The sequence below is a fragment of the Ictalurus furcatus genome, chromosome 4, assembly GCF_023375685.1.
Source record: "Ictalurus furcatus strain D&B chromosome 4, Billie_1.0, whole genome shotgun sequence".
Lineage (NCBI taxonomy): Eukaryota > Metazoa > Chordata > Actinopteri > Siluriformes > Ictaluridae > Ictalurus > Ictalurus furcatus.
The window spans coordinates 23,637,099-23,654,130 of record NC_071258.1 but is presented as its reverse complement, the minus strand read 5'-3'; the positions used below and the strand labels follow the sequence as shown (position 1 = coordinate 23,654,130).

General features: G+C 35.9%; 1 protein-coding gene across 2 annotated transcripts in view; it reads left to right on the top strand.

Annotated features, from left to right (window-relative positions):
* LOC128606878 (latent-transforming growth factor beta-binding protein 4) overlaps positions 1-15,959 on the top strand; it is an 87,441-nt gene extending 71,482 nt beyond the window's left edge. For both annotated transcript variants that reach the window (XM_053623389.1, XM_053623388.1), the window contains 12 exons: positions 1,342-1,473; positions 1,575-1,700; positions 1,915-2,049; positions 2,954-3,148; positions 6,772-6,843; positions 7,014-7,142; positions 9,815-9,958; positions 11,918-12,070; positions 12,163-12,334; positions 12,682-12,896; positions 14,687-14,836; positions 15,213-15,959. In XM_053623389.1, the coding sequence (XP_053479364.1) occupies positions 1,342-1,473; positions 1,575-1,700; positions 1,915-2,049; positions 2,954-3,148; positions 6,772-6,843; positions 7,014-7,142; positions 9,815-9,958; positions 11,918-12,070; positions 12,163-12,334; positions 12,682-12,896; positions 14,687-14,836; positions 15,213-15,349 (1,760 nt within the window). In that variant the 3' untranslated portion in view covers positions 15,350-15,959. The remainder of the gene's footprint in view (positions 1-1,341; positions 1,474-1,574; positions 1,701-1,914; positions 2,050-2,953; positions 3,149-6,771; positions 6,844-7,013; positions 7,143-9,814; positions 9,959-11,917; positions 12,071-12,162; positions 12,335-12,681; positions 12,897-14,686; positions 14,837-15,212) is intronic.
* The last annotated feature ends 1,073 nt before the right edge of the window (positions 15,960-17,032 follow it).

Here is a 17,032-nt window from a genome sequence, read left to right as displayed (position 1 = left end):
GCCCTGTGTTAGATTATTCCTTGCAAATGAGAAATATTTTGGTCAGGATGTAGTGAAGGGAAATTCGAAGCAGACACGTGCCAGATACAAACACAAGAAAGGTGGTGTTTCTGAAAATCACGTTATTTCTGAAAAACATTATTTCATATCCTACTCATGCTCCTGAGTGTGTGTAAATTTATACGTAAGAAGAAAAACAAATGTCGACTTGATTGGCTCGTGTCATTCGAATGGATTTCTGCATTTTTTATATACGTATTACACTGACTACTTTTACATGGACAGCAATAATCAAATTTTTGACCTTATTCTGAATAAGATAATATTCTGATTAAGGTGTTTACGTGAGTTGCGGTGAAATGCGGTGAAAACTCCCACACGATGTTAATAGTGTGATTAAGGTGTTTACATGTCTGTAACGCATGTCGATAATGCGACTAAAACAGGAATACTCCACACATCTTAATTTGATTTGTGTTTACTTTGAGTATGACTTTAGCCAGATTAAGGCAATCCATAATTGTTGTTTACATGCTAGTTTCTTTATCAGAGCATCGTCTTAATCGGGTTAATATCGATTATTGTTGTCCATGTAAACATACTGACTGTCAAGTTTAAACAGCTTATGCATTTCAATTACACACACACAAATTGAATTCATATTTTGTCAAACCAAGTCGTTTTATATGAATCGCATTCCCTAGTGTGCTGCAGAACATTCACTTCTTGCGGACACATGCCCTTCTGCTTTTCTAACAGAAAGGCTTCAGAAAGGGCGTGAGGGATTTCACTGAGACACGCTGTTTGATTAAAAGAAAAACAATTTAAACATAGGAGTGTGTCTGTGTGATGTGCTTGGTCTCCACAATCACCTGGGTACAGTAGATATACTCTATATATTTTTCTTCATTCCCATGTCAAACTCCATTCTTTTCACCTCTTTTAATTCACATCGAATTCACATTTTCTTTTAGCTCCATGTTTTGGCCTTTTCATGTGATGTCACACACTGTTAAATAATAGATCTTTTATTGAATTTTATTTTATTGCGTCAAAATAAATTTCACTTCTACCCATGAGTAAATCTATGTTTGCCTTTTGCTCGTCATTTCAGCTGTGTGATCTGGACTTTTATGGATTGTTTTGGGGGGCATAATTGATTAAAAATCAGGTGTGTCATGCACATGCAAAGAAAATCAGTGCTTCCGAAACGTTTTTTTGTTCAGTTTGGTTTCCGCAAACATATACGCACAGCCTTGCTAAAATATTGATAAATCAGGCTCATTGTGTGTGTGTGTGTGTGTGTGTGTGTGTGTGTGTGTGTGTGCGCGCGCGTTTCAGATGTGGATGAGTGTGTGGACTCTGGTGGGACTGTATGTGGTTCTCAGCGCTGTGAGAACACCATCGGATCGTTTCGATGCTTTATCACCTGTGAACCTGGATACAGCCTCACGGCTACAGGAGAGTGTGTGGGTAAGATTAAGCACACACACACACACACACACACACTACAGAATTACAGAATGTGCTGATGCTTATATTAAATTTGGTCACCGACCCTTTCTGTCTCTCAGACATTAATGAGTGTGCAAACGAGAGTGTGTGTGGCCATCACATGTTCTGTCGGAATCTGATTGGAACATATCAGTGTATCTGTGACCAGGGGTATGAGACAGCGAAAGACGGACGGTCATGTGTGGGTACGTCACACACATACGTGCACACATTTGTATATCTAGTCCTCACCTATATATACCTTTTCATGAACATTATATTTATGATCATTACATGGTATAAGGAGGAGTCATTAAAAACTGTATACTGTGATACTGTAATATACATGTGGATAGATGCAGTGTTGTAGAGTAGATGAACTATTTCTATGTGTGTGTGTGTGTGCGTGTGTCTGTGTAGACATTAATGAGTGTGTAGTGATGGTGGGTGTGTGCGGAGCGGCACGCTGTTGGAATGTTGAAGGTTCATTCATGTGTGAATGTGAGAAACGGCAGGAAGAATTTGACCCACTTACACGACAGTGTTTGACCACAGGTAATACACACACACACACATACACACACACACACACACACACACATACACACACGCATGCACACACACACACACACACACACACACACACACACACACACACACACACACACACAAAGTGCTGGTGTTAGTACATAACTGCCCCCTAGTGTTCCAAACTGAGAGATACAGACACTTAAGAAGAAGAAGCCTTTATGTGTCACATTACAGTGCAGTGAAATTATTTTCTTCACATATCCCAGCTTGTTAGAAAGTTGGGTAGTTTAGAAAGAATACAGTAAAAACAATGAGAAGGCAATCGCGATTAAATGCTAAAATGTTAATTATATTATAGATAAATGCATTCAGGGTTAGGGCCTCCTGTAACCTTGAACCAGTTCTACATTTGATCATGTTTTATTATACACTTTAGCCCTCATTATTACAGTGTAACAAAAACCCTGGTGTTGTAGCAATTAAATACAGAGCACTTCCTCTGTACTGAATATGGAAACAATACTAATTATAATTAATTACAATTGTATTAATCTGTAATGGAGGAATTACAGTGTGGGAGGAAAATTAATATAAATAAAAATCAATATGAAATGTTGAAGCGTCTTGTAATCGTCTTAACACGACTGATATGTACATACAGTATATGATATGATATGAACGTAGAAAACAAAATGAAACGAAGCACCACGATCAGAAAATGTGCCGAAGTTCTAGAGTGATGTATCACAGGATCCATGTGCAAAAATAAGTAAAGACGTAAGTTAAGGCAGCATGTCGTAGAGAGACTGCTGTATCAGCTAGAGCTAGTGCAGTATACCTGCTTAGTTAGATTTAAGTGTAGGATCAGGAACTCACTTTAGGGCATTCATTTATGTATCTAATCTCGTTGTTTGTTTGTTTTTTTTAGGGTCACCATCAGGGACAGGGTCATCATCACCTTTACCTCAGCCAGGAGAGCAAATAGAGTGCTACTCTAAAGTGGATCAGAGGGACCAGTGTGCAGTTCTGTCCTCCAATGCGACTGTACAGGAGTGCTGCTGCACTGTGGGGAGAGCCTGGGGGCGCAAGTGCCAACACACTCTCTGCCCACAAGCTGGAACATGTAAGCAAACACACACAAACAGGTTGTGTAATGATACTGTAATCAGGGTGGCTGGTATAAGTGGACTAGCATGGCTAAAAAATATATATATATTCTGGACTTTTGTGGAGGCAAGCATAACAGCACCACTAATGCTCTTAAGAAAAATACAAAGATTGCTCTTTGCTTGTATTTCCTCATTTGTTGCTTTGGATAAAAGCGTCTGCTAAATGAATGAATGTAAATTTATAAAAAGCCATGCTGTGGTGGATTTCTTTCTAGACCAAACTGACGATACATGGAGCCTGTTAGTGACCGTTGTGTAAAGTGAATATGCACAACTATTTTACTGGATTTTTACCAGTGATTCATACAGGATGAGATGTATTACCAGTGAAATAAATGTCACCAAATCTACTGTTAATCATGTCAGCTGGAATCTAAGGGAACATGATTAAGTTAGCTAGTTAAACTAAACATGAAGTTAGCTAACTTTAAGTTTGGAAAATTTGTTAGACATCTGTGTTTTTGTTAGATAACCATCAAGACAAATTCTAGGTTTGTTAGAGTTAGCAGAAGATTACAAATCAGTTACAAATATTTATTTTTGCTCTTGAATGTGCATGTTTAACCATAGATCATTTATGACTTTCACTCGAGTAACTTTTTGGCTCCATACTTCTCATTTTTAATTTAAATTTTTACATTTTAATTCAGTTAGTTTTTAATCGAGTAAGATGTTGACACAGTATCCATACTTTACTTAAGTACAGTTTCTCTTTAATACACCACTGGATATAATAGAGCAAGTGGTGTTATAAACAACTCAGGGTCACATTGAGAAACATAAACCAAAACTATAGAGTTAAATGCCATGCTCTGGTTAGAAAGTGACACTGATAAAGGACTGGTGAAAGATTAACACAGACTGTGTATGGAATAGAGGCTGTAACTCTACATACGAAAAGGTGCATGACCAACATAAGCCTGTCTGTATATTTGTATTTATGTATGTGTTTATGTGCATATATATATATATATATATATATATATATATATATATATATATATATATATTAACACAGGATGGACATTTTTATGCCAAAAAACGTAGGCAGAGTTGCCTGCAAAGTTACCAATGTGTCTATGCAAAAAGAACTACAGTTATCACCATAGAGTAGGTCGATAATTTGGTCTGTATTTTGCTTATGGGTGGAGAGAGAATTTTTTTTATTGCCGTCTGAATAGGAATTAAGAAATAAAAAGTAAGACTAGCCGTGATGTCACATGATCAAGTTTGAGATTGACTAATCATCCTTTACTTAAAGTTCTCCCCTTCTTGACCTGTCACAATCAAACCTCACAAAAATGCTACCTACCTTGAGAACCTCCTCCCTATAAGGAACACAATAATGATATATATATATCATAGATCTATATATATAGGTACATCTAAAAAAAATTAATATCATGGACAACCTTTTTTAATTAATTAAGTAAGTTTAAGTAATTTAATTCAAAACGTGGAACTTTCATATATTCTAGATTCATTACACATTAAGTGAAATATTTCAATCCTTTTTTTTTTTTTTAATCTTGATGATTATGGTTCACAGCTCATGGAAATCAAAATTCCAGCATCTCAAAATATTAGAATAAAGAATTTATAATACAGAAATGTTGACTTGAGAAGGGCTCTAATCATCTAATTAACTCACAACACCTGCAAAGGTTTCCCGAGCCTTTAATCTCTCAGTCTGGTTCAGTACACCCAACCATAATCATGGGGAAGATGAAAGTAAATTTTGCATTTCATTTGGAAATCAAGGTTCCAGAGTCTGGAGGAAGCGTGACGTCCAGTGTAAAGTTTCCACAGTCAGTGATGATTTGGGGTGCTATGTCATCTGCTGGTGTTGGTCCACTGTGTTTTCTCAAGCCAAGAGTCAATGCAGTGTCTACCAGGAGATTTTAGAGCACGTCATGCTTCCATCTGCTGACAAGCTTTATGGAGATGCTGATTTCCTTTTCCAGCAGGACTTGGCACCTACCCACAGCACCAAAACTACTAGTAACTAGTAACTATCAACTTTGCTTGATTGGCCAGCCAACTCGCCTGACCTGAACCCCATAGAGAATCTATGAGAGACACCAAACCCAACAATACAGACGAGCTGAAGGCCGCTATCAAAGCAACCTGAGCTTCCATAACACCTCAGCAGTGCCACAGGCTGATTGCCTCCAAGCCACGCTGCATTGATGCAGTAATTTGTGTAAAAGCAGTCAAAAGCACATTGAGTGCATAAATGAACATACTTTTCAGAAGGTCAACATTTCTATATTATAAATTCTTTATTCTAATATCTTGAGATACTGGATTTTTGAGTTCCATGAGCTGTAAGCCATAATCATCAAGATTAAAACAAAAAAAGGCTTGAAATATTTCACTTTATGTGTATATATGAATATATAATATACACTTTATGTTATATATGAAAGTTCCACTTTTTTAAATAAATTATGGAAAAATGAGCTTTTCCATGATATTTCCACCTGTGTGTGTGTGTGTGTGTGTGTGTGTGTGTGTGTGTGTGTGTATACTGTATACAGTTCAAATTTATGTGCATAAGGGATTTGGCTTTGACTTTGTACTTAAATATGAACAAAAAAGTATGTATTCATAAGCATATATACATATATGTTTAAAAAGGCAAATTGACAGGGAGAAAAGTATTCAGAAACTATATTTAAAAATTATATGTAAATGTTACATAAAATAAATAAAGTTCTAGATATCAACACTGCAAAAGAATGTTCTTGTGTAAATTTCACTTGATGTCTTTTTAAAAGGCATTGGTTGGTACAGATTTGATGGAAGTAGCAATCATAGTGAAGGCAAAGGAGCTTCCTAAAGTTCTCAGGGACAAGATTATTAAACAACACTCAAATGGTAAAAGTTGCAGAGCCATAGCAAAGAACTTAAACATCCCTGTCAGTACAACTGGTTCGAAAATATGCAGGTGGAAAGTTAATGGAACCCCAATTAATAATCCCAGGACAGGTGACAGGTTCACAAGATTTCATAATGCCCTCTCTGACTATAATAAGGAAGGTAAAAGAGAAGCCAGCAGCAAAACAAAAGCAGTTGCAGGAACTGAAAGCAGCAGGAACAACAGTTACACAGAGAACATAAGCAGTGAACTGCATCACATCATCATCTCTGTTCCTATACCTCATGCAAAACTCCTCTGCTAAGAAAGCAGCACAGAGATGTACTTAAGAAAAAGCACAGAGATCTAAAAGCATTTAGACCAATCAGAATTCTTCTGGAACAGTATACTCTGGTTAGGCAAAACGAAAAAAGAACTCTTTGGCAATAACTCAGGTCATGTTTGGAGAAAGGATCATGAGCGCACACTTTCTAAGAACGCAATACCCACAGTGAAGTATGTAGGTAGGAGCATTATGATATGGGGCTGCTTTTCTTAGAATACTTATTCTCCTCCCTGTACACATGAATATACAGTATGAATACACTTGATCACTACAGTCAGTAACTGCACCCTTACAAAGTGACCTATGTGTTAAGTTTACCTGATAAACTGGCAAGTAAGTGTGTGTACACACCTGTTTTATATTTTCCTCAGCTGAATTCCAAGCAATGTGTCCGAACGGACGCGGCTATGTGACTTCTGCAGTGGGGGCCTTCAGCTATAGGGGTAACACACACACACACACACACAGACACACATACACACACACACACACACACACATATATACACACTTTATATTGTAAATAGTAACTCTTCCAACACAAAGCCCTGTGTATATGTATTTGCTTTGTTGTGCTTGTTGTTGCTGATTGGTGTGTTGTGGCATCATGGCAGATGTGGACGAGTGTAAACTCTTCGACCCGGAGGTGTGTAAAGGTGGTGTGTGTGTAAACAACATCCCTGGTTACTCGTGTTACTGCCCCAGTGGATACTACTATGACATGGACTTAATGGAGTGTATAGGTAAGAAAACATCTATCTGACTCTCCGTGTTTGTGGCACACACCGATATGACTCATTTCATATCATAATATAATGTAGGCTACCATATACTTTCTGACACATTCCATATCTACTCTAAACTTCTTGCTCCGATCTTCCTCTTTATGTTTCTTTTTTTCTGTTTTCATGCATCATTACAAGTCTGTCTTTGAGATCCAGATTGTATGAGCAATATATTTTAGTCAAGGCATGAATCAACTTTTTTTCATCCCGAGTCATGTATGAAAGTGAACACTTATAGAAATTATATATGTGCTGTTCCATCTAAATCTGCTTTCAGATTCATTAATGAGTGTTTCTGTGTAGACAGTATGCATATTATTAATTGGCACTGCTGTACTATAAATTTTGATGCACAAGAGACTACTGAGCTTAGATCGCTATAGATCAGTCAAAGCCAATTAAAGCAATCTAGAAAAAAAAATGTAAAACAAAAACCTAAAATACCATTATGTTGAGTGAGTTAATGTTCATTTACCTGAATTTGTCATGTGGTGGATGTTAATTTTACACACTGGTTGTACTAGTGGATCTGATAGTATACACTTTTAATTTCTATTGCCATTTTTCTCTTCTGTAGAATTGTCTAACATTTCGTAGCCTTAAGGTTCATTTTAAGATATTGGACATTCCAGTTTTGAAAGTTTTGACATTCCAGTTAGCAAAACTATGAAATCCTAAAATTGACGGTAGAGTCCATAAGTCTGAGAACACATTGAAAATCTGGGATATTTTTTTTATTTGAAACTTAAAAAAAAAAATTATAATAATATATTTGTGTGTGTATATATATATATATATATATATATATATATATATATATATATATATATATATATATATAAGGAAATTTGCAACATCTTGACTATTCAATTTTCTGTGAGTCTTATCCCTTCTATTGAAGCACATGTTCAGATGACTTGGGGATAGATTTGATCTAACATGGATCATCAGGTTTTACACAAGCCTGTGGAGTCTCTGTCAGCTCGAGTGCATACTGTCATTAAAGCAAAAAAAGGACATACCAAATACTAAGAAATTCTGAAATTTATGTAAATATTTCCAAAATTCTACTTTTCACTTGTTATTGCTGATAATATAATTTGTAATGAAAACCTTTTGTGTTAAATTGAAAAAGAATGCCAAACAGAAGCATTTTTACCCACGCTCTCAAGCTTTTGGACTGCACTGTACATTTACATGTTTTAAAAGCCCTACAATTTGTTTCCTTCAAATTTACATTAAGGAAATTCTGAGACTATTAGAAAGTGGATTTTTCAATAGTGGCCAGACACTACCTGCTTAATTTTATTCTGTAATTTTTATTATTCTCATGAATCTCTTAATCTCAATAAATAAGTCATATATGGTATAACTCACTAAAGAGCCCATTGAGCTTGTTAAGACTACTTTATGATTATAAATGCTTCATAAAAGTTTTATATTTCTTAGTGTATTCTCTAAGATTTAAGATACAAGATATTTCAAGTTTTAAAAACTGACGTTGTTCCTAGACAATATATTTTACCTTGATTTTTTTTGTAAAACATTTAACAATATTTAAATACATTAGAACATAAAGTATAGTTTTTTTGCAGCCACACAGTTGCACAAATAATCTTCTAGCTGACTTTCAATCCCCAGTTACACTAAAATGCTCTGTTTATCAAACAATGTCAGTAATAATTAATGCTAATTTTATCTGATTTAAGCTACGGTATTATTTTTATTCAGTGCTGAACACCATCTAATGTGTCAGAACATTTATACCAGGGACTACACTAGACTTATACTGTGGTTGTTTTGTACATTTACTATTTATTACTCATATGGCATATATACTGTATAGAACAGTTAAAAGTTTCTTTCTCCTCCAGCTCACCTTACTGAGGTTTTAAGTCTATTCTTTTATTTCAAACTGTAAATAGAATGTGGATATTGATTGGCCAAGGCCATCTATGTTTCATTCATCCTGTATGATGATGGTCTGGCAGATAGATCCTCATAAAACCAAGTTTATTTGTGAGTTTGGAGATAGAATTATTATTATTTTTTTTAATATTACACCCAAAACTTTGCAAAATAGAATTAATAACACCACAGAACAATAAAGTGTTCCCTCAGTGATGAAGTTTATGTGATTAACTCATTTTCATCCAAAATGCCTGATAGAACAATGCAATACTGAGGTAATAATTTGTTAGCACAGGATCACATCAACATAAATTTATGTGCATTCATTTATAACCACAACAATAGCAACAAATAAATAACCTGGACAATGTCCAACCAAACTGACATTTTCTGCTAGCACATTCACACATAGAGTCCTCTACCCTTAGCTTTTATGAATTTTTAATGTAGAGGATCATTAGACTTTTAATTTGGTCTCGTTCTTTTTCTTAGTGTCTCCCCTACTAGTGACCAAACTGGAATTTCACATTTAATCTTATAGTTCTTACACTAATCTAGGCTTACACTTACACTTTTCTGTCACCTGTTTTGTTTTGTTGTCACCTGTCACTCTTTTTAAAGTTTATGATCAGAAGGTAGTTCCTTCAATAATTTCTATAGTAATAATATGAATATGAATAATTTGAATAATATTATTGAATGTGTCTCTTTGTTTGTAGATAATGATGAGTGTGAGAGTAGGGATATGTGTCCGGGTGGTCTGTGTGTGAACACACTCGGTTCATATTACTGCACTTGTGAGCCGCCTCTAGTGCTGGATGACACACAGCGCTCCTGTGTCAACAATTCAGACCTCACTGTGGGTAAGACATGTTGATATTCATTTATATGATTCATATAAGAATAAAACTAGTATAATAAAGCTATAATAAAACTATACTATTCTGTTCACCATATTAACAGTACAAAAAGTTACAAAAAGGTTAATAACACTAATTACCAACCCAAAAAATCTTGCTCCCTGTTCATTTTGCTCTTTTTATTTCAATGAAAGACACATTTGCTAAAATATTTAAAAGGTTGTAAAACTGTTAAGTTTGAGAATATAAACATGCTGGGCATGTTAAGTTTAAAAACATTTACAGTTTTTTTTTCAGTTAGCAAATTTTGGGAGTATTGGAACTTAGGGCACATTTAGTAATATTACCTTTGAGGAGATTAAAATGGTGGGAAGTATAAAACAGCTAGTTAGTAAATATTAGGGTTAGACATACTAACACATTCTTAAACCAATTAGGGAATATTACCACTTTAGTATTATTACATGTTGTGACTGTTACAGTTCTGAAAATTTGGACATAATAAAAATGCATAAATGTAGTGTGTGTGTGGGGGGGGGGGGGGGCTTTAGGGCAGTTCTGAAATAAAACATGCCAATTTGCTCAAGACAATACAAATAACAGTGAACAAATAATAATGAGTATATTTGGTAAGAAATAGTTGTAGACAGGTGAGAAGTTGTACAGTCTGTTTGGTACAGTGAGTAAAGATCTCCTGTGGCAACCAGTATTGCTCTTTGGTGGTCTGCATCTCTTGCTGAAAGTACTTCTGAGACTGCATAGTGTGTAAAGCAGTGGGTGAGCAGTCTTGCTGAGGAGTTTTTGCAGGATTCTCTTCTTAGTGACTAGCACTTTTGTAAGTTCTTCCCATGTACAAGTCCATTTCCTTTAGGTAGTCCAGTTTCCTTGAACCTCTGTAACATGGCGATAGAGAGAGATAGATCGTCTACTCTAAATTGTCTCTAAGTGCGAATGAGCAAGTATGTATGTGTGTGTGTGTGTGTGTGTGTGTGTGTGTGTGTGTGTGTGTGTGTGTGTGTGTGGGTGGGTGTGTGTGTGTGTGGGTGGGTGTGTGTGTGAGAGAGAGAGATAGATACTCTGCTGTGAATCGGCATACCATCCAGAGAATCTGTGCCAGCAGATTGCACTTAGCAAAAAGCATATGTTTATCATTTTTTTATAGCAAATCAGTGCAGTTTATTGTATATTTTCTATTTGTATCTGAATCTGTTCTAATCCATCTTTAAAGCACTTTAAACTTCATTCATTTGTTCATTCATCTTCAGTAACCACTTTATTTTAAGGGCTGATCCAGGGTGGATCTTGGGAATACTGGGCGCAAGCTGGAATGCACCCTGAGAGGGACACTAGTCCATCACAGGGCACCAAGCATACATGTACAGTTTTCAGGCCTAGGACCAACCTTCAGGCAAGTTGTTGGGAGGTGAGGCCACTCAGGTGCTTCTTCAGTCCCTTGTCATTTTGAGATTGGACTGCTGCAACTTGCCTCTGGTAGGTCTGCCTCTACACGCCATTAGACCTCGTCAGCTTTAAAACACTCATTTAAAACACTAATGCTCACCTACAAAGCAAAAAACGGACCAGCGCCGACCTACCTTAAAGCAAGGCTGTTCTCTGTTGTGACACCTTGGCGGTTAAATGAACTTTCCCTGAGTCACTGGCTGTCTTCAAACAACAGTAAAGACCTACCTCTTCATGAAGTACTTAAATTAGCACTTTGTTAAAAAAAAATAACATTTATCCTGGTCTTGTGGTTTTTTTTCATACTATACTAACCTCACAATAGGGATTTTAGACTGATAGTACTCTTAGTCCCTGACTGAGCTCAGGATCGAAACCAGAACCCTGGAGCTGTGAGCTGGCAATATTAACCTCTGCACCACTGTGCCACCCACTTTTTCAACTTATTTTTTTACTTCTATATTAATGCTGTCTGCTCTCAATTTTTCTCTTTCTCTCTAGATGAGAACGTCTCATTCTGTTGGCAGCATGTAACAGCTGATCTGGTGTGTCAGAGTGTTTTGCGAGGGATTCAAGTGACATTTATGGAGTGTTGCTGTTTATATGGTGAAGCATGGGGGCTTCAGTGTGCTCTGTGTCCCCAGAGAGACCAGGGTAAACACACACACACACACACACACACACACACACATATGCATATGTGTGTGTGAATTGGATTTTGAGATGTATTGTTTTTATTTTATCAGAGCAATATGAGACACTGTGCAGCACTTTCGGTCCTCCTCCAAACTCTCCTCGGTATGCAGAGCGTTTTGCCTCACTGCCAGGTGGAGGAGGGGGTTACAGAACACCGTACAGTGCCCCCATTTACCCAGACATACCCTCGTCTGATTACAGTGACTACAGTGCAGGACTCAGGTAGGCAAGCAGTCTTTGTATTCAGTTCTATTGAAATTCAAAGTAGTATTACTGGCCACTACTACTATTACTGGACATTACTATTACTCATATTACTCCTATTACTACTACTACTACTACTACTACTACACAGAAAAATCCCTAGTGTTGAATTAACACCCAGAGTGTTTATATGAGTCCAATGGACTTATATAAACACTGTAGGGTGTGAATTCAACACTGTGGGTGTTAAATGAACACTGGTAATTTTGCTGTGTACTACTACTACTAATAATAATAATAATAATAATGTCACTTATTGAAATGAACGTTGACACAACAGCATAAATATATTCTTATTGATCCAGCTCCAGGCGTTACTATGAGGAGGAAGATTATGACCCAGCTGCTGCTCCTCCATTTGCATCATATCCTCGTACTGGACGATTCTACGGCTCACGCTTTACCCACACCCCCCTCACTGAAGGTGCTGAAGATCAGGAGTCATGGAGAGGCCCCGCTCCTTTCCCACCCTTCACTGACAGAAGACCAGGAAGTGAAAGACCACAGAGAGTCTATGAAAGTGTGTACACACAGAAAGCATTTATATAAGTTTTTTTTTAATCTTATTTAATGTATTAGTTTAAAATTAAATGTACTAAAATTATTTTTATTTATGTTTTATTTGTTTTAAATAATAGTCAATTTACTTAATATTAACATTTAAGAAGACATTTCATAATAAAAAAAGCACAATAAAAACACATTTTAAATAATTTTATTAGCAATAAGAATATATGCAAACACTACAACTTTTTTAATTATTATGGTTTGATACTTCTATTTCCATGTTACCTCACTGACCTATTTTAATATTTTTAAAAATACTAATAACTCTATATGCTATAGTCATATTTTATTATATTTTATATCATATATTATATTATATTATATTATATTATATTATATTTGACTTGCTTTTATCGCAGACTTCTAGGAATTAGAGCAGGCTGTCGGTTTTCACAAGGGTTGTAACACAAACTGATAGCGCACCTTGCAAGAGAGCACTCATAAATAATGTCAGTGATCTAGCTATCCAACAGCTTGTTAAAATCATGACATTCTTTTCATGAGAAAATCACACTAGGTTGTAAGCAGGTGCCAAGGCAGCATTAGAAAATAGCCTAAATAAAAAATCCCACATTGTTTTTGTAAAATATATATATGTTGTCTTAATATGATGTCAAAGTATATTATTGGCAGAGAAATAAATTTTTGGCTGTTTTCCTAAATTCAGCCACAGCAACAACAGACAAGTTTTTCCCAAATTGCTACACATTTATTAGGTGCTGCAAGAAGTGCTATAAGATATTGTTATTCATGATTCTTTATTTACTTTTTTCAGTTATTCTTGTATTAATTGTTTCTCCCAAATGGTCACAAAGGCAGATTTTTATGTTGTGAGGAATCAAATCAGTACACCTTGTTTCACAAGAGATATGCTTGTTTTCATGTGCAAAAGGATGAATATTGCCCCTCAGTGGCCAATTTGAGTGAGATTGTAGCAGTTACGAATGGGTCCCTAGAGGAACCCACCATTCAGGTTTTGTGGCGATAGGTCAGTGATAACCCTGTCAAATGCCTGCTGAACACTGACTGGCCACATTTTTATTTATTTAGTTATGAACAGTTCATCATCAGTTAACCACTTATCTGAAGTTAGCTCCTTCCCCTGTGTATGAGCACACCCCGTTTCACAGTCATCCTCAGAATCCTGTCCTTCAATTTTCATGCAAATACGTGCAACCATACATGAGTTACACCCTTTCATTGCTAGCGTTTATTAGCATGCAGCAGCCATACTGTTTATCTCAACAGTATGTTTTTGATTGTTATTGGGGGACACACTCTCCTGATTAGTATTTGTAAAATCCTAGGACTAATTTGCAAAAATAGGTTTTGGATATTATGCAAATGAGCTAAAAATCGAAGTGGGCAGAGATAAATGGTTCTTGAGGCTTTGTTGTTGGGAGAATCCAGTGAATAAGTGGAATGAAGAAATTTCAATATAGGACTTATGGTTCATGAGATATGGGCCAAATCGTAAATCACTTTGCGATAGCACCATCATTACACCACTCGGGCCCATCTGTCTTGCCTGATTAGCGGGAGAGACCATGTTTCATGTGTGCACCTCCTATGATTTAATCTGCATGATCAGTTTTAGTGGAGAAAAATAATAATAAAAAGAAAAATCCTAACAAAAATAATAGGGTTCCAAGCTCTACATGCACATAATAAGCAATGTCTTGATGGGTGTTCTGGTGTGCGTGTGTGTGTGTGTGTGTGTGTGTGTGTGTGTGTTTTTTTCAGGGCGGTACGAGTCATTCGCTGGTCTGCCAGAGGATGAGTGTGGTATACTGCAGGGCTGTGAAAATGGCCGCTGTGTTCGTGTAGGTGAAGGATACACCTGTGACTGTTATGATGGATATCAGCTCGATATCGCCTCTATGACCTGTCTAGGTAACACTGTCCTTATTTATAACAGACCTGTGGGATGTGTGACAATATCCTGCTATGATTGTAAATTCTGATTCTGTTTATTTATTTTATTATTATTATTATTATTATTATTATTATTATTATTATGAATAATACATTTTATATACACTGAGTTTGTTGTATAAACTGGAAACTGCCCTTAATAAAAATTTTGGCCCTTTATTAAGTAAAATGTGAAATAACAAAAGTAAGAATAGGAAAGAATCAACCATAAGTAAAATAAACAAAATGACCAAAACACAAAAGTACCAAAAATATTAACAACAAAAAAAAAAATTTAAATTGTTAAATTGTGTGTGTGTGTGTGTGTTTTATGTGTCACTCCCCTCCCCTGCAGATGTGGATGAGTGTGAGGACCCAACCTTTCCAGAGTGTATAAATGCACGGTGTGTAAACACAGAAGGTTCGTATAGATGTGTGTGTCTGAGGGGATTCATCACGTCACGCAGACCGAACTACTGCATACCTGCTTAACCACACACACACACACATACACATACACTAGCAAAAATCCTGACTCAATTAGCTATTAACTATATCCTATTTTGTTGGATTATTTTATAGACACTATAGTTTTTATCTGTTATGGCTGTAAATTGTTTTGTTTTTTTATATATATTTTTATATCTAATTTTCTAGCCGTTACACAAATGCAATATACAAACCATTTAGGCACAATATTTTGACTCTGTAAAAGATTTGCTATCTGAGATACGGACACTGATTCAGTAAACACAAGAGTTTCAAGTAGAGTTTATTTGAAACCGGTTATGAAAGCACATTTATTTGAATGTTATTAGGTGATATCTTTGATGAATGAACTTGAGCGTCATAGAGATCTAAAGTGTCTTTATGTTTGTTTGTGATTGTATGGTTGTGTATCATCCGTGTGTAACACAATGCACTGTATTTGTGACCTTTTGAATTTCACGGTGATTTGTTCATTGTATTGCCTTATATTTTTGATGCAGCTAAAATTCTGAGGTGTCAAAAATAAATTAGCAAATATAACAGATCAGTTTCTTTCAATAGTACAGTTTTCATGTTTCTTGTAAAATTCCATTAAAAAATGCAATTTACCTGACTGTTGTCTGAGGCCAGCCATAAAATACACCCTTTAGTTTGTATAGTGTGTCATAGTGTCATACTATACAGTATGGCAAGACCAAATATGTTATTTACAAGAAGAAGTGATGCAGGCCTACTGTCTATAACATACTATTTGGTATGGAAGTATGGTTTGGGACAGAGATGTAGTATATTGACTATTATTCTACTAAAACATAAATTATGCATTGTAGCCTGTAAAACATTTCCTCTATTTTTTTTTTTGGAGGACCCGTTTTCAGAAGAGGATAGTTTTCAGAAGAAATATACAGCGATTCTCCTGACATAATTACAAAATTGTCTGTAATAGGTTGTAGCAGACGGCACCCAAGTTTTTTTATTATTATTATTTTACCATTCTGAAGATCTCGTGAACTATAGAAAAGTACTTTTATTTGTGACATGTGGAAAATGTGCCACACTGAAAAGCAAAACCTTCACTGGATTACTCTTATATTGAATTGTCTCTTCAGCAGGGGAAGAGCAGGGGATTTTTAAAGAAAGAAATACAGACGATCAGAAATGAATGTAATTCCTCACTGAATTTTACTTTCATCAGTGTGTTGTAGTTATGTCACACTGAAATGAAATCACTGTCCATACACATGAGCAGGGTTGTAATCAGAGAAGCAGTAATGGACACCACTGGAGCTATACTATATCATTTATAAAGTAGTGTAACCAAATTCTAAAGATTTTATTAGAAGAAACACCAAGTTGGCATATAATAGACAATAAAACATATGAACACCAACAACTCATTTCATTCTCACAGACATTGTGTAAGTAAACTCTAACCTGCTTATCAGGCTCCCTAACCCTAATACTCTGTGTGTTTATGTGAATACAGCCCTTAAGCCTTTTATAGGCCAATCCACCTACATAACTCACCCACACACAAGCTCATTAAATTGCTCAGAGTTTATCCTGCAAAATCCCAGGGTGCAGCGGAAAATCAGCCTTTCCGCCACCACCACCAAACACGTAAGAAAAAAAAGTGTTAAAAATACATTTTAAAAATACATTTTTCTTTCTACCTTATGAACACAA